This window comes from Sander vitreus, chromosome 4 (assembly GCF_031162955.1).
Source record: "Sander vitreus isolate 19-12246 chromosome 4, sanVit1, whole genome shotgun sequence".
Taxonomy (NCBI): Eukaryota; Metazoa; Chordata; class Actinopteri; order Perciformes; family Percidae; genus Sander; species Sander vitreus.
The window spans coordinates 27421053-27442397 of NC_135858.1; the positions used below are offsets into that span (position 1 = coordinate 27421053).

At 40.2% G+C, this 21345-nt stretch overlaps 1 protein-coding gene across 1 annotated transcript in view; it reads right to left on the bottom strand.

The window, feature by feature from the left end:
- Positions 1-276: 276 nt before the first annotated feature.
- The window catches only part of LOC144516115 (glutamate receptor-interacting protein 2-like), an 84151-nt gene continuing 63082 nt past the window's right edge, over positions 277-21345 (bottom strand). The window contains exons 15-22 of the mRNA XM_078247319.1: positions 15537-15676; positions 14528-14719; positions 12773-12929; positions 10991-11105; positions 10528-10741; positions 9743-9951; positions 8175-8321; positions 277-6674 (exon numbers count right to left, since the gene is read on the bottom strand). Coding sequence (XP_078103445.1) covers positions 6510-6674; positions 8175-8321; positions 9743-9951; positions 10528-10741; positions 10991-11105; positions 12773-12929; positions 14528-14719; positions 15537-15676 — 1339 coding nt within the window. The 3' untranslated portion in view covers positions 277-6509. The remainder of the gene's footprint in view (positions 6675-8174; positions 8322-9742; positions 9952-10527; positions 10742-10990; positions 11106-12772; positions 12930-14527; positions 14720-15536; positions 15677-21345) is intronic.

Sequence of the window (21345 nt, forward strand, 5' to 3'; positions counted from 1 at the left end):
CGGTGCTTTAGGCAAGGAACTAAGATTAAAACCCGGTTCCTTTAGTTGTAAAATGTGTTCTTGAACAAGTTCCTGAACTCTGGATGGAAAACGTATTCATGCTATTTAAAACTTGTCCTGCCGTAAATTAATCAGTCACACACATGACTGTGCAATACTAGCACTGAAGTATTTGGCTTACATTACATCACAAAGACGCACCAAAATAACGACAGACCAGCCACCCAACATAAAATTTGACATTTTATTGTTCTTGCTTCTGATCTTTTCTCTTGTTCTTCTCGAAAAGAGAAGTATAGCAGTACACTCTTTGTTTCATAGAAAATGAAGAAAAAAAACCTGACAACAACAACTTATACATTTTATTTTCCCTTTGATCATTTTTGTTTTGTTTTCCTCCCATGTTTCGGAAGTGTAATATTGTCATAGAAAAATACTATATTACATAGAATAGAACTTTACACAATTTGAAAAAAATACACAATATCAACGCAAACATCATTAATGGCCCAATCCAGAATCGCAACATGCCACTTGTCAACACATCTTTTTAAAAAAATGTTAATGTTAAAATAAAGTCATGAAACAAATACAAATGTCATAGGCTTGTGTGACTCCAATAACTTTAAGTTGTTGTGGGATTTATCAGAAATATGTGGCAAAGATTGAAGAAACACTCGTGATCAACATATTACACTGAAATGTGCTACTTTGGAAATTAAGCAACATTATCTTATTTTCCCTAGTTCTCTGGGCAACATGCTAATAGTTAGCTGACAAGATACTATAGTTAGCATGTTAACCATTTTCTCAGGCCCGTAGCCAGAGGAAACTTCTTGAAAGGACATATGATTTTTTTTTCATCTTGAATTACAATATGCTGAAAGATTATTATAGAATTTTTGCCCAACAATGCCCAAAATAAATTGCCTAGCACAGCTTTGAAAACGATAATGGGAAATAATGCAAATATCATCAGGCAATAAGCTAATATTTAGCTAACCATTATTAATTGTTAGCTATAGTTTTCTAATGGCTAATTGAACAGATACTGTGTTTTTTCTTTTTTAGAAAACATGCTAAATCTAATTAAATAATCAGCTAGTCAAATACAAAAACCATGTCTTAACTCTGTTACGTAAAGCTGTGCACAGCTACATTAAATCAGCTTTTGCAACTGTTAGCTAGCGGCTGAGAATCTCCAGTATGCACTGCCACTGCATGGTAAAAAAAAAAAAAAAACTGAAAGTCTACTTTTTCTCAAACAGAAAGCTTGTGACTTGACAGAAACAGTAAGCAGTGATCTTTTTTTTTTTTTTTCAACGCGTCTCCAAATTCAAACACTGAAAGAATGACTGGCTTCCATTGAATAACAAAAAAATGCAGTAATAACTCCAACACGTGCTCAAACTCCAACAGGAACTTGTTAAAGAAACACACAGTTATGACCTGCTGCTAAATCCGTCTTCTTCCCCAGCCTGGTTTCCCTCCTGGCAAAGGGATTTGAGCTAGACTCGTCTTGTCCAGAAACTGGGTTCTGTTGAAGCTTTAGGTTAAGATGAACCATAAAAACACATTCTATTGTGTGTCAGTGTGTGTTTAAGGAGGCGGGCATGTACTGCAGCTGATTTGGTACTGTAATAAATGTCAGATTATATAACAATGTATCAATGCAAAGACATCTATTAACAGTTCAGGGGCAAATCTTCAGACTGACATTGTGACATTTCTCCCCCAAAATTCAAAAATGAGTGACTCAATAATCTGTAATATTAATTTTAAATGATTGCCAAAGCAGTCCTACATTGTTCGCAGTGATTGAATGTTTTGTCATTTTTACATTTCCAACCACTTATCTGTAAATGTGTCCTTTCTTACATCGTAACATCATATAACTGAGATACAGTTTTATATTTTCTTATACACTTCACTCCTCAATGGGACTTTTGTTACGATTCCGGATTGGGCTTTAAACTGACCTTTGACCCAGAAATGCATAGGGAGTATCGATGACCACACATACGTACATAAATAAAAACCAACAAAACAATTTGGAAGGCTTTTCTCAGCATTTTGTCTTTTTTTCCTTTGTTGCTATACAAAACTTTTTTTTTGTTTGGCCACTTGACATTGGGTAAAAAACACTCAGACAAGTTTGTTCCATTGTACATGAAAATGCTTACAGTGTATGGTATTCAACAGTGTGCTTCTTTTTTTTGTAGTAAATGCTCGGAGAGAAGTAAATGTCAATCTTTTGTTATTTTTGAAAAAAGTTGACTTCTTCCGGCTCGCTCACAAAAACTGAGTTTATAATGTTTTCACTCTCATCAGGGTTTTGGAACGGCCCACAACCCTGAAAAATATCACCACTGTACAATGAAATGTACACCACCTAGCTCTCTGTCTCTCTCTCTGACAAACACACACACACACACACACACACACACACACACACACACACAATGCATGCTCAAAAGCTCATACATGCTTAAAAGGAAAAGAAAAACCTGACATCCTTGGATACGTACATGTAAACAAAATTATATAGTACACACAGAGGCACACATACCGATAGCCCCACCCACACACGCACGCACGCACGCACGCACACACACACACACACACACACACACACACACACGGGTGTTCTCAAAGGGGGCAGCTGGATTCTTACTGTATTATGTAACAAAATGAAGAAAGACTGGGAGACATGCAAACAGTGAAAGAGAGAGAACAGAAGTTGTGATTGTTCCTGTCGAAACATTTTCCAATCCTTCAGAGCACAAAGGCTATTCTGTCTCCTCTCTTTCACACACATTCTCGCATGTAGTATTCCTGTGTTTCTTTTTATTTCATACACTCACACAGTATTAGTTCTCTCTATTGTGCTTACTTACTTACATACACACAGGAACACATGTATGAAATGTTATATCATAACCCGTATACACTTTACACATGTATATAATTTATCTCTGGCAAACACACATACACACAGTGCCGTGTGCAGTTGGAGGGGAGCGACAGCCAATCGCATTTCTGTTAATGCACAGATAATAGGGGCAAAGGCAGTTCTGTCAGGGATAAGAGAAAATCATGAAGACATGAAGTGGAAGGAATCTTTCTTGTTACCAAACAGACCAAAAATAGGCAGTGAGGAGAGGTGGGAGGGTTAAAAGAGAAGTCAATAAATGAAAGGTTCAGATTGTTTTTAGTTTGGCATGGGGGTATTTTTGTAGTAAGACACAGTTGCAAAGTGAGTGGAGCTATTTTAAGCGCACTTCAAATGTGATTAATTTTCTTGTTTCTTTGCTTATATATATTTTTAATAATTATTTTTATTATATAGTACTACTATTACTTAGCATGAAATATCTGGTTCTTTGATTTAAAGGTCCCATTGGTGCATTATAGTGCAAACATTCAACCACAGATTAAAAATCTGTTACTTGCACTGCTAATGGTTGTTCGAAGCTAAAGATTATGCTGTTTAGAGGATTAAAAATAAAATCTGCAGCTAGAATCAATTCACTTTTGAATTCTCACAATTTTGGATGATATCAGCAACTACGACACTGTTTTGTTTTCAATTGCACTGACAAAGTATTTTAAAATTCCCTACAGCTCTAATTAGCACCTGTGACTGGCTTCGTCTCCAAAGCAATGGCAGCCAAATCTCATGGGTATTATCATTTAATATTAAGAGCCATCCACCATGCCAAACAGATAAAACATTATTTTTCAGAAGCAAAGTTTCAGTAATTAAACGTGGAGGGCATTACATAAACCAATAGTATAGAGATAGGGCACAGCTTCTGTGCAAAATGCATTCAAAGGTTCAGCCAAAGCTACTATGAGAATTGAGCAGTTTCAGTTGGCCATGGAGTGGGTAACAGCATGTATACGCACCCTTTCAGATACACCCACAAAGATAGAAATGCACTGGCACACTCATGTACATGCATATTAGAAACAGAGATGCAATACAACACAGCCGAACACACAGAAACATGAACAAACGTCAAGTCAAACACAAACTGCATTGTTTCATGTCCTTATGTTATCTGTGCATGCTGGCCCTGTTCTGAGAGTGTGTGTGTGTGTGTGTGTGTGTGTGTGTGTGTGTGTGACCTGTTCCTATTCTGAACAGCTTGCTACCCTCAGCATCCTGACAAATTCAATTTCTATGTTTGCAGACGATGCTGTTAACTTTGTTAATGACCTCAGTGCCGCAAAAGGGCCAGTCTTCCCTACAAAGCCAAACAGCAGTAACACTTTATATATGGTTGAAACATCATTTGAAGGTCCTATGTGGAGCATTTTAAACGTCAGTTGTCAAAATTTTTGTCATAGCTGGTTATAAACAGGACTGTGTGGTGGACTGATTAGTAGCATCTATTCCTAAACAGTGGTACTGTTGATACTTTTTTTAAACTTAAAAAACTAAAGCAACACTATGTAACTTTTAGCTGCAGCTGTAGTTCCAATAAGACAACCTGTAGGGGGACCGAAGCGGGAAAAGTTACATAGTGCTTTAAGACTGTCGCTTGTGAACCCTGTTGCTTCCTGTAGCAAAGACGGTGTTGCTTGTTTTTGACTTTTGTTCACACTTTTCTTCTTGACATACAGTAGGCAGCATATGTGGAGCTAGCTACCTATTTATGAATCAAGTCAAAGAATAATATACACCTAATACCACCAAACATGCTTCGCTATGCTTGTATATTTTACAATCCATAAATGAGCAGCAATATGGTGGAGCCTTAAATTATGAGAACAAGGAGTGTTAAGCATTAATACTAAACCACATCTTGCAAAAATAGTGTAATGTGTCAGTGTATGTCTGGCTCTTTAGTTATGTTGAGTCAGCACGGGACTTAAGTATTAACTCCCCGGGCGAATTTTGATTCATACCAGTGGAAATTACAAATTGACCCTATATTACACTTTTGTCTGTTTAATGTGAAGATAAACCATGTTGGATACATATGTTCCTACAAGCCTTACATTTAATCTACCATTTGTTTGAACTCACAGGCTTTACTGTAGCTTTGTTTGTTGTTGAAGAATATTGCTTTATTCCTGTTTTGTGTAAAGCAATTATCCTCAAAAGCTGCTGCAGAGGCTCACAGTGTGAAATACAGTTTGGCTGCTGTGACAGGCTCCTTCACCTGGTTTGTTTATGGCAATTATACTACTGTTTCAAAATATATGTGTTACTGAATTTCTCCTAAGTGCTTCACATAGCACCTTTTAATGGCATACATATGTTATTTCTGATTATTGTGAACCTCAACCTTTATCATGAGCCCTGCTATTTAGCTACTGCTCTTCAACTTTGTAGACCAGCAATGAGCTGAGGTGAGATGAACCCAGTGCTCTAAGTCAACTCTAGGGACCGATTGGGAACTCTCCCAGCAATTTGCAAATACAAACCACAACCCCAATAAAAACCGGAAAAGGGTCAGTAATCTCTCAGAAGGTTGCAGGAAAATGTTTTTTCTGTTGGCATCACAGTTTACTCTGAGGCATCTCCATGAGCACAGCTGTCCAACTGTGTTGCAGCAAAAGTTGCCTTTGCTTATCAATCCTTTCAAGACGCGAAAGGAAAGCAATCCTTCCCTTCTTTCTCTTCTCTTTGATGATTGGAAAAAAACAGTTTGGCAGTTGTGATAACATCCCTGTCTTGACCTTGTAATGATGGCACAAATCTCACTATAATCTGTGCTAATTCACTAATAACTGTGCTGATGTGCAGACGTATCCAACATAGAAGTCCACCTTCATGCATACAACCACAGTCCGACACAATTCCTTTATAAACTGTTGGTCCCATCGTCTAGTGAGTGTTGAGGGCCTTTCTTAAAACAAATGGAATCTGCAAACTGAGCAAGGCAGTTTCTCTCTTTTATCAATAATGTTTTACTTGAAATTTACTAGAATCACTTACAATATTGTGTAATAAGGCAGATCCCTCTGGCAACATTAGCCCTAGACATTTTCTATAAACCTGTGGCCTGGCATTAAAAACAACTGAAATTACCTAACCCAAAATGCAGGGTTTTATTCATTTGTTTTGAGTAAAAACAATATTTAAAGAGTCAGAATCAGTTATGGGCTGGTTAAAGGGCCAAGTAAGTGGTTCACGTTGGAACAACACTGCGAGGACTCAAAGCCAGCCTTCAGGAGAGTGTCTCTGGTTGTTTCTCTGCATGGTGCCAGTGCTTTCATTGCGGATTATACTGTATGACAGTAGTTCAACCCAGTGTGAATGGGAAGGGGTGAATGTGTAAGCATGCAAGTGTGTATGTGCCTCAAGGAGTCTCTGTGTTTAAGTAGAATTGTTGCAAGCCAATGACGTGTGTTTGTGTTGTGTGTTTGGGCCAGTTCCAGTAGATATAACTTTGCGCCTCATCACCAGTTAGAGTATGTCATCTGCCTGAGTTGACTGACAGATACATCTGTAGACATACACACACAAATGCATTCACTCTGTCTTTTTGTCTGTGTTACAGGTCCAGTGGGTGGTCTAAAGTGTTGTTATTGTCCTCTGTGTCGTCGTCGTCGTTTGCCAGTGGGTTGCGACTGATGACCAGCTCCAGTCTGTCCCCAGCCTCTGTGATCAGAGGCACCGCCAGGCAGCAGTCAAAGTCCCGCGTCCTCACGTGGTTCACCTGGACACAGACAGAGACACACAGAAAATAGCTGCTTTGGTATATGGTGCAGCTGTTGGTTAGCTTGCTAACAAATACTGAGGCCAAATACTGCTTAAGGTTAAAGGAGAATTCCTTGTAACTTATTTTTATCGCTTGTCTGTAAGTGGTAGGGCTGCACTACTGAGTTACACTGCTGAGTTTGAAATAAATGAAAGGAAATCATTTCCAACATTCTTTTATTGAACAAATTGAACATTGAATTGAATGTAAAAGGCACCATTAAAAAAAAGATTGAGTTAGATTTTTTTAAGGTGTCTGCTGATATTTTCTTTCAACCAACACAAAAAAATCTTTCGCGATACGCAAAGTGTTTATTGTGCCAGTTGATATCGCGATGACGATAAAAAAAAAAAATATATATATTGTGCAGCTCTAGTAAGTAGTAACGTGATGAAGCTGTGTTTGCTCTGACATCCTTCCCAATAAAGTTAAAACAAAACAACATGGTTAAAATGGTGAATTTGAGCATTCATTTGAGGGTGTTTGCATCCACAAGTTTTATACAGTCCCCTTATTTTACAGGGACACATTTTTAGAAATGTAGAAGTAACTAATATCATCATATTTATTATTTGGTACTAAATCCTTTTGTGTTGAATAATGTATGAAGAGTCAGACCGACAGATATGACCAGATTCATGGTATCTTTCCTGGTGATGCTCTGCTAGGCCTTTACTGCAGTTGAAGATGACTGACTCTTGCTCATTTTGGGGGCTTTTTGCCATCAGCAACTGAAAGTTAGACAGAGGTTGACTAACTTGACTAACGTCATAACATTGGGACTACGTATGAAAGGGCTTTGAGGTCCAAACTGTGGCCTAGATATGGATGTTATCACCCTCAGACATTAAATAGAACCCCTATCTATCCTCCACTGGGCACGTCTGCGCTGGGTTCTGGAGGTGCTGCTCCACCCACGAGCAATCACAGCCATTCAAGTCAATGCTTGATATTCCACCAGCCACGGCGCGTCCCAGAAGCGTGCATGAAGCGTGCATGAAGCGTGCATGAAGCGGCTCTCCACTCCGCTAAAGCTACGCGCCAGGTCTATTTTCACACGAGCTGCGGGACGTTCGGACAACCGGGCAGAAAGTGAAACAGCGAGAGCATCCAGTCAATTTATCAAAAGACACCACTACAACACCACAGACAACGAGAGATTCATCTTGGAGGTGGAAAAACGTAACAGACACCACAGATCTTTTTTTATCAAGACAACACCAGAAAAGGGAAGGCATGGAGTTTAATTACAGGAGTGCTTGGAGTGGAAGGGAGATACTAGCTAATAAACACATTTACATTTACAGATTGTTCTGAAAAGTGCTTGTAGAGACAATTACATCTGCAAGTTGGGCAGGCAAGATGCTCCTGTTTGTGTGTGGTGTGGCGCGTGACAGAGGACGAAACAAAACCGGAACGCAGCAGACACGCCCAGTGGAAAATCAAGGTTATCATTACCTGCAGGATCCTGTCGTAGGGTTTGAGCCCGGCTCGGTCAGCTGGTCCATCAGGTCTGATCATGTTGACGTAAACTCCTTTCTCCAAGAAGCCGTCAGACACGCTGAAGCCAAAGTCGTCGATCTCTGGGTCCTTTACCACCGTTACCTACGGAAGACGACAGGACGGGAGGTTGAATCTTTTAACTCTAAGTTTAGAGTAAGCCAAGTTTAAACGTGAATGGAAAGAAATGGCTGTCTGTGGCTTAGAGTAAAGCATTAATCTCTCCAAAAACACAAAAAACTATATGCTTTAGAAAATGCAGCACGGGTTGTCTTTAAGGGCCCAGACACATGCCCATGCTACATATTTTACTGAAGCATGATTAAATGCAGGACAAATGCTTGACAGGCCTCTCCAACAAACAGCAGCTGCACAATACAGTATGATGAACAATAAATTCAGAGTCAGAGGGTTTATGCAATTGGTAATGCAGGCCAGATGTGTTGCTAAAAATTATGGGTTAACAAAAAAATGAAAAGGCAGTATTATATGATGTATGAATATTGTATGCTCTTTTAATGAGACACCATTCAGAGGCTGTAACATTTTGGCTGATGGCCAATGAGCCCATCAGTAAAACAGATCTAGCAGACTTTAATGTATTTTCTCCCTGAGGGTAACAAATGCATTTCTCATTCTGGCCATGGGCTGTACAACTTTAGTTTCAAATAAAATCCACAGCAGAGTGAGGACATGTACTTTCCAGCATAAAGTTAAAAACAAGGTTCAGTATGTCGTCGTCTTTGTGAGGTTGCCAGGCACAGAAGTGTTAGGCAGACAGATTTGTCAAGAAATAGTTTCAGCATGTAATTCTAAAACCACATATATATTATGTATACAGATTAACAAACCAGCATATTTTGAAACTTTGGACAGCTAGATGTGACAATGGTATCAATCTTTTTATCCAACTCTCAACAGAAAAGCCAATACCGGTAAGCAAATTTCTCAAAATGCTAAAAACTATTCCATGAAGCCGAGGCTCTGCACTGAAACCTAGATGAACTAGACCTGTACGGCGACTTTTAATATTGTATCAAGATCTCTATCATGAGTGATGTGTTTTTTGTGTGTCATTGTTTATTACTGCTTTGCATGGTTGCATGGGTCAAGAAAATGGCTCCAATCTGTGTTTCTTGGCTGTGTTTTGTTGCTTGCATGACTTAATGTACTGCATGTGGATACTGTTGATGTGTAACTTTACTAATGTCTTGCTGCTTCCTGTCACTCTGCATGTCACTTGAGGAAGCTTATTTTGTTGCTCTAGCTGTTGTGGTAGATTGCAGGGAGAGGTGAGGGGAATGGTATTTGAAGGAAGGTATCTTGCGGCCCGTTGGCTTTTGGATTTTGTTGCTTTCTGTTGCTCTGGTTTCAAAACATCTGGCCAAAGGACTACAGTTGAAAATTAGCCAGCTTGCTAACACTGGAACATTTACAGAAATGTTGATTAATGTGCGTTGTCCTTTTTATAAATAAAGAATAAATAAATAAAATAAATCCAGACAGTCTTTGAGGTTTGAACTCACTTTGTGCAGCTCCAAAGGCGTTGGGGACAGAATCCCCTGCATCTCCTCTTTGATCCGACGAGACTCCCATGTCCTCTCTGACACTCGCAGTGAGGCCTTCGGCTTGGGCTCATGGTGCAGGAGAGGGGATTGGTTGTCTTGGTGGATGTGGGAACCCTGGTGCAGGTGGGCCTCATGGTTGAAATGGGCCTCCTGGAACAGGTGGGCGTCTGGGTGGAATGAAAGGGTTAGTTATAAATTAGATTAAAACTATTTCTACAAGTTTTATTATAAAAAAAATGCAGATAGTGTTCAGGGCTAATTCAAAGTCACTTCCATTATATGAAAGCAAATATGATTTTAGAGGTATTTTTAGATTTACAACAGAGATTAAAAGGAAATGTATTTCTATTGTTGGGGTAAAATTATGGAACAATGTCAATATACATTTTAAAATGTCTCTCTTTTGGTTTTCAAGAAAATTACTTTTAATGCTTTTTTCTAAAGGGTTACAAATGTGAATAATTATTTTTTGTTTCTTTAGCCATATCTTGGTGTCTTTATTTTCTTTTTCCTTTGAGGTGGTAGATTTAATTGATGAGAACAGAGGATAGGCATGTATAAGCTTTTGCCACCGCCTAAGCCTTTTCACTCAACAAATACTACTTTACACAGCAACATGCTTGTACATAAACATTTGTTCAGTTAATTAGAAAGAATTAGTATTAGATTTTGGAGTTATTTTTTTTCTTTCTTTTGTCAGTCCTCTATTATGAACTACTCTGTCACATCAGCTGTGGAACTACCTTGGTGGAGTTGGGCCTCATCATGCAAGTGGGCCTCCTCATGCAGATGGGCGCCCTGGTGGAGGTGTGTACCCTGGTGGAGCAGGTTTCCCTGGTGCAGGAGAGAATTTCTCCGCAACGGGCTCATCCTGCTGTGGCTCAATATGGGCTCAGCTGGAGGCTTGTTGATGCCGTCTACACCCAGACTGATGGCTGTTCCTGTCATAATGGATGCCTGCACAAACCAGAACACAAAAACCCTTAGACGTCAGCTGAAACTGCTACTTTGTGAGTGATACTGATGGTAGCCTATGGTACATCAAGGCCTTTCGATGTTTGATGAGTAATAAAAATGGGTAAGGTTTGAATCCATGCTTGATGCCATAGTATCCAACAGGCCATCTGTTTGTGGTAACATTGTTTTTTTTTCCGGGGGACTGCAGTTTAAGTTGTACTGTAGGTGGATGCTTGCATGCTAACTGACCTCTATCTCTCTGAGTAGTTCTGATTGGCCGCACGTCTCCAGATCCTCAAGCGCCTGACACCAGAAACTGTCATCTGGATCCAACAGAATGCCGTCTGGTGGTTGGCCGATAAATCTGTACGTAGACATAGATACGCTTGGAGAAACACTTCAATCTTGGTCAATCTGCTAGACAAAGACTTCTATATTATGCAAACTGTGTTTATTCTCTACAACACACACTTAAATTACGCTAAAACAGTACCCTCGCCTGACATTGACTCATGCATTGTAATGTGAACAAATGTGCACTGTGTAATTGAGTCCGCACATTAAAGGCTGAAATCAGTAAAGCATTATCAACAAAGCCGGTGTGAAGACAGCAGTGTCAGTACGGGGCAAGGCTATTTGTTCTGGTTAAATCCAACATGAGTAATCTTTTAAAACGTATCCTTGACTGACCAGATTAATTCACTTCCACTGTGCAGCTGATTTAGTCCCCCCTCCCCCCAACCTCACCTTTCCTCTCCACCCCCCATTATAGTGTTATATAAGCCCAGTGAATGTTGCTATCCTCACAAGGCTTAACCTCCTGACTCATGACTATGCATACAGAGACACAAACGCACAGATACCACTCAGTCATGCTCACTGGCAACCTCCACACTGACATTTCCACTTCATCACAAACTCTTGGTGCTGATACTGGAACACAAGTAACCAGAGAATCAAATGTAACCTTTTGTTTTAAACCTAAAACACTGGGGTGTATAATTCAGACACCAGAGTTATGAAGATATGCAATGAGACAATCGATTAGAGTAAAAGTTTTGATGAATAACCATGCATAATTTAGCAAAACTCCAGTTTATTCTTATTCTTAAATGTAAAGATTAAACAAATATTTTCCCTCTGATTTATATGATTAGAAGATGAACATCTCTTGGTCAGGCCACAGACTAAAAAAAAATTACGCCACCCAAACCAGCAGTCAGTCCAACTGGCAGTGAGATGTTGCTGTTCTTAATGCTAGATTTGGTTTATCAAAGATGCTAGCAAAGTAGACTCGCTTTGCCAGACCTTCCTCAACAGCGCTGCGTAGGAGGGAGAATAATGTGCTCTGGCTTAATGGCATTTCTTTAAACCAATCACAATCGTTATGGGCGGCGCTAAGCCACGCACGGAGCAACGGTGCTGCTGCAAAATAGCCTTGGGAAGGAACTTGTTTTAGTGGAACGTGTACATTCAAAGGTTGTTTTAGTCATGTAACAGAAAACTCAGATTGGACAGATAGTCTAGCTAGCTGTCTGGATTTACCCTGCAGAGATCTGAGGAGAAGTTAACCATAGTCCTCATAAATCCATCGGAGTTTAGAATTACAACACAAAGAAAGCAGGAGGACATCCGACCGAAATGAAAGACATCCGGCGGAGTTTCAGGCGGAATTTCTGGTGGCACCTGACCAATCCTGGAAGTGGAACGTCGCGGATATAGACTGCTACCAAAGCAACACAGGACAGGAAATAAACACAGCAAAGACGTAAGGTAGGTCGGACCTCCATGTTTAACTATATATCTTTAAACGTTACAGTTACAGCTGAAAATGACAAGAGAAATGAAAACAACTTTGCTGATTTCATGTCTCAAATTCAATTTAAATAAACTGCCATTTATTGAATGGATTTTTGTGTTGACGCGATGTCACGGTGATTCGGTCTAAAGCATGTTTTCAAAAATGGCCAGCAAAAAGTATAAAGGATACAAGACTGCTAGTTAAAAAGATAACACTAAGTTCAGTCCTACCCAGGTGGTTTGTCCCAGTCGTCCTCACTGAAGCCTCCGTCACTGAAAGGGTAGTTCTTCCGGCGTCCAGGAGGAGGTGTGGTGCTGCGCTGCTGCTTGGCACTACGCCACTCATGGGGGTGCAGGGCGATACCAGCTGCCTGGTGGCTGTAGGTACCTGCAGGACCAGTGGAGATGATCATAAATGGCCTGTAAAAGCAAATGAGACTAACGGTGAAAAGAACGCTATTCTTATATAGTTTTTATTAACGCCTCTGCCCGGGTCCGATTTTTCCCGCAAAGTCACAAAATGATTCACGGCAGGTAGACTGCGCTAGAGTAACACATTCTGAGGGGTCACAGATTTCGGTGTAACACCGGAAAAGCCTGTGTTAGTGAGTATCCAGCCAGGTAAAAGGTAGCAGGAGGTTTATTTATATAGGCCTAATTGTATTCTAATGTTATTTTAGAAGTTATCTGCTGTAGGTGTAGCTGATACTGGGGCAGGACCATCACAGAAAAGAAGGAAATTAAATAAAGAACACTTTCACTTTCCAAGTTAAAAGGGAAAGTGAAAGACAACTTTGGTCGGGCTTTCAACAGATGGAGACAATTACGGGATTGTAAATGATTAAAAAATGTCCCCAAATTGGCCCTCAGGTATGTAATATGTCTGTTTCATTCATAAAATAACTTTAGCGTGTGCGATGTGGTTGTACGCCAGAAGCCTAGATTAAATTACGTTCCCCTTCCATTTAGCGCGGACGTGTTATTCCTTTTACTCAGTGTTTGTGTTGGCTTACTATTTTCTGTTCCCTTATCCCCCCGTACCTGTGTAAAGCTTCCATGGGTTTCATGAAATGTGCTATATTAATCTAAGTTATTACTACATTGGTTGCTACAACAAACTCTTAATGCTCTGGCTCTTGACAGTGACAGTGATAACGTTGCCCGGTTTAGCTCACGATACATCCAAAGTAGGCTAAGTTACCGTATGCAACACTTCAAATGCAACGATGCATCTGTAACAGATTCTCTTATTGTAGGTAGGTGTGGTAAAAACACTACTGCTTTTGTCCAAAGGGGCCGCTAGAATCAACACAAACTGAAAGTTATATATAGCCACTTTAAGTAAAAATACTTATACCACAGTGTAAAAATCCAGCATTGAAAAGGTTACTTAAGTTAAAGTATGTATGAATGAATGAATGACTGAATGAATAATTTATTTTTGTGTCCGGCTGCTTACACAGCCCATCCATTATAGGATTATTTTAAGGACGCATTTTAAATAAACACTTTCCTAGAGCTGACACAAAATATGAAATTTACAATTCAACACAAAAACCAGATAAATACAGGGCAAATAAAATTAGTGTACCAGCATAAAGTTAACGTTTCCACATAAAAGCCTTTCAGATCAGAATTCATTATGGTACAAGTAAGTATGTAAGTATCATCAGGAGTGTCTGTGTGTGTGAATGTGTTATGTGTTCATGTGTGTCCAGGACAGGGGCTATTCATGTAGGTGATCGGATCCTGGCTATCAACAGCGTCAGTTTAAAAGGCAAACCCCTGAGTGAAGCTATCCACCTGCTGCAGATGGCTGGGGAGACGGTCACCCTCAAGATAAAGAAACAGCTTGATAGTAAGTATGAAAACTGTTAATGGTAACATCCATCAACTAGGTTGTGATGAAACAAAGTGCTATTTATTTTTCAAAGTGCTATTTATTTTTGCCCTTTCACCATCTCTATGTTGTAATCCAAAGCTTACCCTGGCTGCCATAGCCGGCGTCCATCCCTGAGCCATCCCATGACTCCATGGCAGAGTCGACGCTGGGTATAGTTGTGGAGTAAAGCTCTGACAGCTTATTGGTCTGTTGGCTGTCCGTCAAATCATCCTCCGGGTCACTAAGCTCATTCTCTGTGGTGTCCTCTGCATCTGCTGCCTTCCTCTCCTCTCCATCTTGGGGAGAAAAAGTTCAAAATTAGGTATGTCCGATAAAATGATCATCAAATGGCAAATGAGTTGATTGCAAGTCATCACAAGAGGCACATGTTCAGTGCTGGAATGTAACTAAGAACATTTACTCAAGTACAATACTTAAGTACAAATTTAAAGTACTTTACTTGAGTCTTCTCCTTTCATGCCACTTTCTACTTCTACTGCACTACATTTGAGAGAGAAATATTATACTTTTTACTCCACTACATTAATCTGACATCTTTAGTTACAAGTTACTTTACAGATTAAGAGTTTTTCACACAAAACACATGTAGTTTATAAAATACGACCAGCTGAAATGATTAAACCATTAAACACTTAGTTGATGACAGAACTGTTTGGATCGTTTCAAGTTTCTAAACTGTGAGGATTTTTCTGCATTAAATACTTTTACTTTTAATACTTTAAGGTCATTTTCCTGATGATACTTACATACTTTTACTTAAGTCACATTTTCAATGCAGGAGTTTTTCTTGTAACCGAGAATTTATGAGAATTGTTCATAGTGTTGTATTAGTACCTTTGCTTAAGTAAAGGATTTGAATACTTCTTCTACCATGCACATGCTTTTACAAAACAGACTACAAGTATTTAAGAAAAGTTCTTTAAGAAAATGGCAGGATTAAAGAATGTGTCAAAAGGGTCAGGTCAGGTCAAAAGCTTGGTAATTGTTATAAAGATAAAGCACCAAGAACACAGAATTTTACAAAAATAAATAGCACTTTGTTTCATCACGACCAAGTTGATGGATGTTACCATTAACAGTTTTCATACTTACTATCAAGCTGTTTCTTTATCTTGAGGGTGACCGTCTCCCCAGCCATCTGCAGCAGGTGGATAGCTTCACTCAGGGGTTTGCCTTTTAAACTGACGCTGTTGATAGCCAGGATCCGATCACCTACATGAATAGCCCCTGTCCTGGACACACATGAACACATAACACATTCATTCAGACACACACACACACACACACACACACACACACACACACACACACACACACACACACACACACACAGGTAAGAGGACACACACATAATGCACAATTTAGTACTATGAATGAACAGAGAAAACTATTACAAGGAGAGATCAGGTTAAGATAAGACATGGAACAGTTAAGTGGATGGACATTACTCGATTACTCGAAAATCCCAGTTTATATCAGCTCTAAAGGGAAACAGTACAGTAGTACACCAATAGTACATTTCTTACAGGTTGAATGTTTGTCCCATTCTCATGAATGTGATATCTCAGAAACGCCGTGAGGGATTTTTTTTCAAATTTGTCCCAAATTAAGATTAAGACACATATTTTTTCATATGATATCATACAAACCCGTTCATGAGAATACATTGGATAAAATGATCAAAGGACACTGCAGTCTGGATCAATGGAAGTACATTTCTAGTATAAAGCCTGACAACACGCACCAGACCTTGCGCTCCTATCTTGCACCCAGCCCAGAGCAACGCCAAGCCCGACGCAAGTGTCTTTGCTAGTTTAAGACCGATGCCATTGTCAATTTCCCGTCCAGCGCCCACGTCGTTTAAATAACAAATGCACCTGCGCCCATCTGTGCGCCCATGGGCGTGCTGGTCTTACAGGGAGGTGTATTCAGGTGCATTCTTGGCATATTAATATCTTGAGGCAGCAGTAAGTGATCGCGCCACTGACCAACAAAAACCTGGTCTGAAGTCAATAGCGCAACATTTCATTGTTATTTTAACAGCGCATTAGTAAAAGGCGTCACAGCTCGTGCACATCGCGCCCATACTATGCGTACTTACACACACATAGGTAGGCACAGCAGCACACAAACATGCAGTAGATTAAAAATAAAAATATTACAATGTGAAATAGTATTATGTTATGATCTGCTTGCGCGCTTGAGCAGATCAGTTTCTTCACCTGAAAATCTCTCCTTCCTGCTTAGCAAATGCGCCATCATAATAGCAATGAGCCAAGGTACAAATGCGCCTGGCTTTTACAGGGAATGGGAGATGACACTCTGATTGGTTTATTTCATGTTACGCCCAAAACACAACTATGATTAATTAAGACACTAAGTACAACCCTTTTGAACCATGAGCCTGGTGCACGGACCCTTTTCTTCACTGTTAAACCAGCAAAAGTGGATTCATAAGCACCCTAAATGCACCTGCATCAGGCATTTCACGCCGTGTGCTTAGATCGTTAAAATAGGGCCCTCTGTGTGTGGCCGTTCTCAAAATCCCTTCGCTACAAGAAATAACAACAAACTTCCAGCTAGCAAGCTACACGCTGAAAATGGCACGTTTTGAAGAAAATTTGGACGATGCAACAAGGCAGGCCTGCTTGGTTCTTTCGGTTATTCTGTGATTGTAAAGATTTACAAAGAATATGTTTACTGCATTTACTATCTAACTGGAAAATGTTGGGACTGATTGGTGGGGATTTGCTATGGACAAAATATACACAGCGGTACACTGGTAGAGCAAATGACGTTTAACCATGTATCCAGCTAATTGAAATCCACTTTTTAGGGGTCCAAGCCCGAGTCTGCAAGAACGGGCGATAGCAAAGCTATGCCGTTCTTACAGCAGGGCTGTAGAACCCTATTGTTTTTCTATTGATTTTTATTCTTCTTCTCCGCCTAAAACTCTGACTACAGCCTAAACCGTACATGGTGGAGGGTTGGCATTTTCAGGAATGGTCCAGAACTCCGCAAGGACCTCAGGCGCAACAATTGACCCACTTCCACCACTAGGTGGCGCTATAACGTGTTTGGCCCTATAACTCCCACACCGTACACCGTACATTCAAAAACCATACATCAACGCGTTCCCTGGATCCAACTGAATCACGTGATATAGGCCACGCCCATTTCCGCCTAAACTTTTATGTGTGAAAAATCGCGATTTATGAAAAACCTACTTTTTCGAACTCGTCCTAGACCGTGCGACTGATCGGCATGAAATTTGGCAGGTAGCATCTCCAGATGGGCCTGACAAAAAGTTAATAAAAAGAATTTTGATAGGATAAAAATTGCAAATATTACGCACAAACAAATTTGTATAGCGAACTATGAAAACACCAACTTTGCCATATCTCGGCCAAAATAAATGCCATCAATGCCAAACTTTAGATTCTTGTTTACCATGACACTCTGAAGGTCACCCACGCATTTTACAAAAATTGGCCACTAGGGGTCGCTACAAGTACAAAAAGTTTATATCTCAAGAACCCGTCATCCGATTTTTACTAAATGTGTTGGGTACCATCTAGGGCCACTCCTGAGGTTAACCCTAGAGTGGGGTACTGAGGGGTCAAAGTGGGCGTGGCCTATGGGACCCACGTCTAAATTTACTGCTTACGCTAATGTGAACATTTTTCAATTTACAGGGTAGATATACAATGGGTCATGGAGCACACCTACCAAAAATTACACGTGGACCACTAGGTGGCACTATAATGTGTTTTTGCCTTTAACTCCCACATTACACATTAAAAATCCTTACATCCACGTGTTCCTTGAATCAAGCTGAATCACAGGATATAGGCCACGCCCATTTCTGCTTAAATTTCTTTCCGCAATATCGCGCAATGTGCAAAACCAACTTTTTCGAACTCGTCCTAGGCCGTGCGACGGATCAGCACGAAACCTGGTACGTAGCATCTCCAGATGGATGTGACCAACAGTTACTCAAGGAATTTTGCTACGTTAAAGTATGCGCATTTGACGACCAAACAAATTTTCCTAGCTAGCTACCACACACGTATCATATCATATCTCGACCAAATTAATTGTTATCAGCAAGGAACTTGATATCATTGTTCAACATCCAACTACGATGCTCTGTACCAAATTTGGCAAAGATCGGCCCTTAGGGGGCACTATAAGCAACGTTTATTTGTTTTGGCCAATAACTCAATGCATTTAAATGGGAAATTTGCAATTGCAATATCTCTGCCACAGTACATGCAATCAACACGAAACTTGTGAAGCTCGTTCGGCATGCCGCTCTAAGGCTCTGTACTAAATTTGGCGAAGATCGGCCATTAGGGGGTGCTATAATCAACGTAGACAAGTTTTGGCCCTTTTACTCAATGTTAATGGGATATTTGCAATGGAAATGTACCACAGACCTTGCAGCTCACACTTCTCAATATTTACTGATGTTTGCCTCCTACCGTTAGGTTTTGGTTTTCACTTTTGCGTGCTCCTTTGGTTTTTTACAATAAACAAACTTCTTAAGCCACCTGACAAAGTTTCTACAACCTTCACAGTGGATGAATGCAACTCTTTTCTCTCACTTTTTCAATCCAAAATCAACACCGTTCATAGGCGCCGATGAAAATACAGAGCACCCACATGTGCCAGACTGCCAGTCGGCTAAATTCATTTTTCAGTTAAACATTGCAGTTGGTGCTAAGTGGAGAGTCTGTCATAGTGTGATTGGTTATGTCGGTGGCATTGATTCTTAATTTCCCACGAAGCTGATCGCGGTAACGTGTCTGTTGAACTTTTCATCTCCAATCCTATCTCTATATCATTGTTAAAGGTAGTCTGTATATGCGTGGAAGTGAACTGTTGACCGCTACGTTTGCAACGGCGACGTACCGCAGACCTCGAGGCTCGCGCCTCTTGATATTTACCAACGTTTGCCTCCCTGCCTCCCGGCTTCAGGTTCCGCTTTTGCACGCTCCCCGGGGTGTCGGGGGCGACTGGCGTGGGTGGCTTGGGACCCGTCATAACTGCTTGCAGTTCTAGTTTAATTTGTGTTAACTGACTTTGAAATTCTAGAAAAGCCAGATTTTCTCAAAAACGTTTTCAATATTGAAAACAAGACCCCAATCTATCTCTAACCTTATAATATTTCCTACAAAACACATTTGCAAGTGCAAATTAGCTTTATACAAATCGTTTTTTTGGAATTGGATACAAACTAGATGCTGAAACATTAGGCTTTATTGCCGCACAGTCATTGTTTGCAGATCAGAATTGGGTTTGCGAATTGAATTTAAAGGTCTTACTGTTGAAACAAAACTACATGTCTAGGGTCACAACAAAGTGAATCTGGAATGAAAAACACTGGTTCCCTTCAATCCCTCTATCACTGACCACAGTATGAGTCTTTTATCTTGTGTCCTACTTTGATAAAGAATACAGTAGTTCATTTAAATCGCTTATCTCGAACATGCTCATGGACCAATATATCACATGCACATGCTTTAAGCCTACACGCACAAGCTAGAGAAATGTGTTTTTATTTTAAAAAGAAGGTGTTCTAGATTTTATCTCTTTAGTTTTCTATTTACCTGAGCTGATTTTAACTAAATCAACGCACTCGAATGGCTCAAAGAAAAACTGGGTCAGTTGGAACATTTTCCATGAGCCACACAGATGCAGAGATGTTAATCTGAATTCCTGCACTTTCTTTCTTCTGTGTCAAGCTGAGCCACATTTTATAGAGTGCTTTTAGCCAACAGGTCTGGGGCAAAGTGCGTTATCGACAACAGAACAGGACAGGACAGGACACAGAACAATTGCATCACAAACTCCAAGAAACGGGGTCACAGTTTGTGAGAGAGAGAGTGTGTGTGTCTGGAAGTGTAGTAGGATTAGCAGTAAGCTGCCTCCCTGGGTGTGTTTTGGTGGAATAATGTGTGAGCCAGCTGACATTTTATTTTGAAATAAATGTGTGGTGGGCTGCATATAACCTGAATTCACCAGTGGATGATTATGACTCAGGAAAACTATTATGTCAACCTCTGTTCAGTCTTGTTGCTGTGGAAACTAGCTACCATCCCATCTCTGCACCGCATCATGTTTCTTATTATCTCATCGGTCATCACTTGGTGTCACATGTCACCTGCTGCACACTCAGCTGCTGGTGGGGAATACCTCCATTATTTGTCCTAATAAGGTTTTACCCCCACTCCTCGGGAGGACTAAATAAGGCAACAACCGGGTGGTACCTTCATCTGCCTCAGTTGGGTTTAATTTTCTGCATGTGTTGCCATGATAACACAAAGTCCTGAATGATCTTTTTTTGTCATCTTGCTATGGATATACAAGATAATAATTATTAAATTTCCAGTGAAGGAAGAAGTATTCAGATCCTTATACCACATGTACCAGATACCCATACCACACTGTAAAAATACTCTGTTGCAAATAAAAGTCCTGTATTGAAAATGTTACTTAAATTAAAATTTTTTCCACTCTGTTTGTTAGAACACATTACACTGGCATGCATCCTACACATGCTCAAGTCCTATACATGCACTAATGGAGAGAGGGGGCTGCGACTGCTGGATTGCGCTCCGAGCAGTTGGGGGGTTAGGTGCTCAAGAGCACCTTGGCAGTGCACAGGAGGTAAACTGGCACCTCTCCAGCTACCAGTCCACACTGTACCCTGGTCCTTGAACCAGCGACACTGGTTCCAAACCCAACTCCCTACGGACTGAGCTACTGCCATCCCCTTAAGTAAAAGCACTATGTAAGTATCATCAGAAAAATGTACTTCAAGAATTAAAAGTAAAAGGACTCGAAGCAGAAAAATACTCACATTTAGAAACTGGAAAGAAGTGTTTAATCAGCTAAT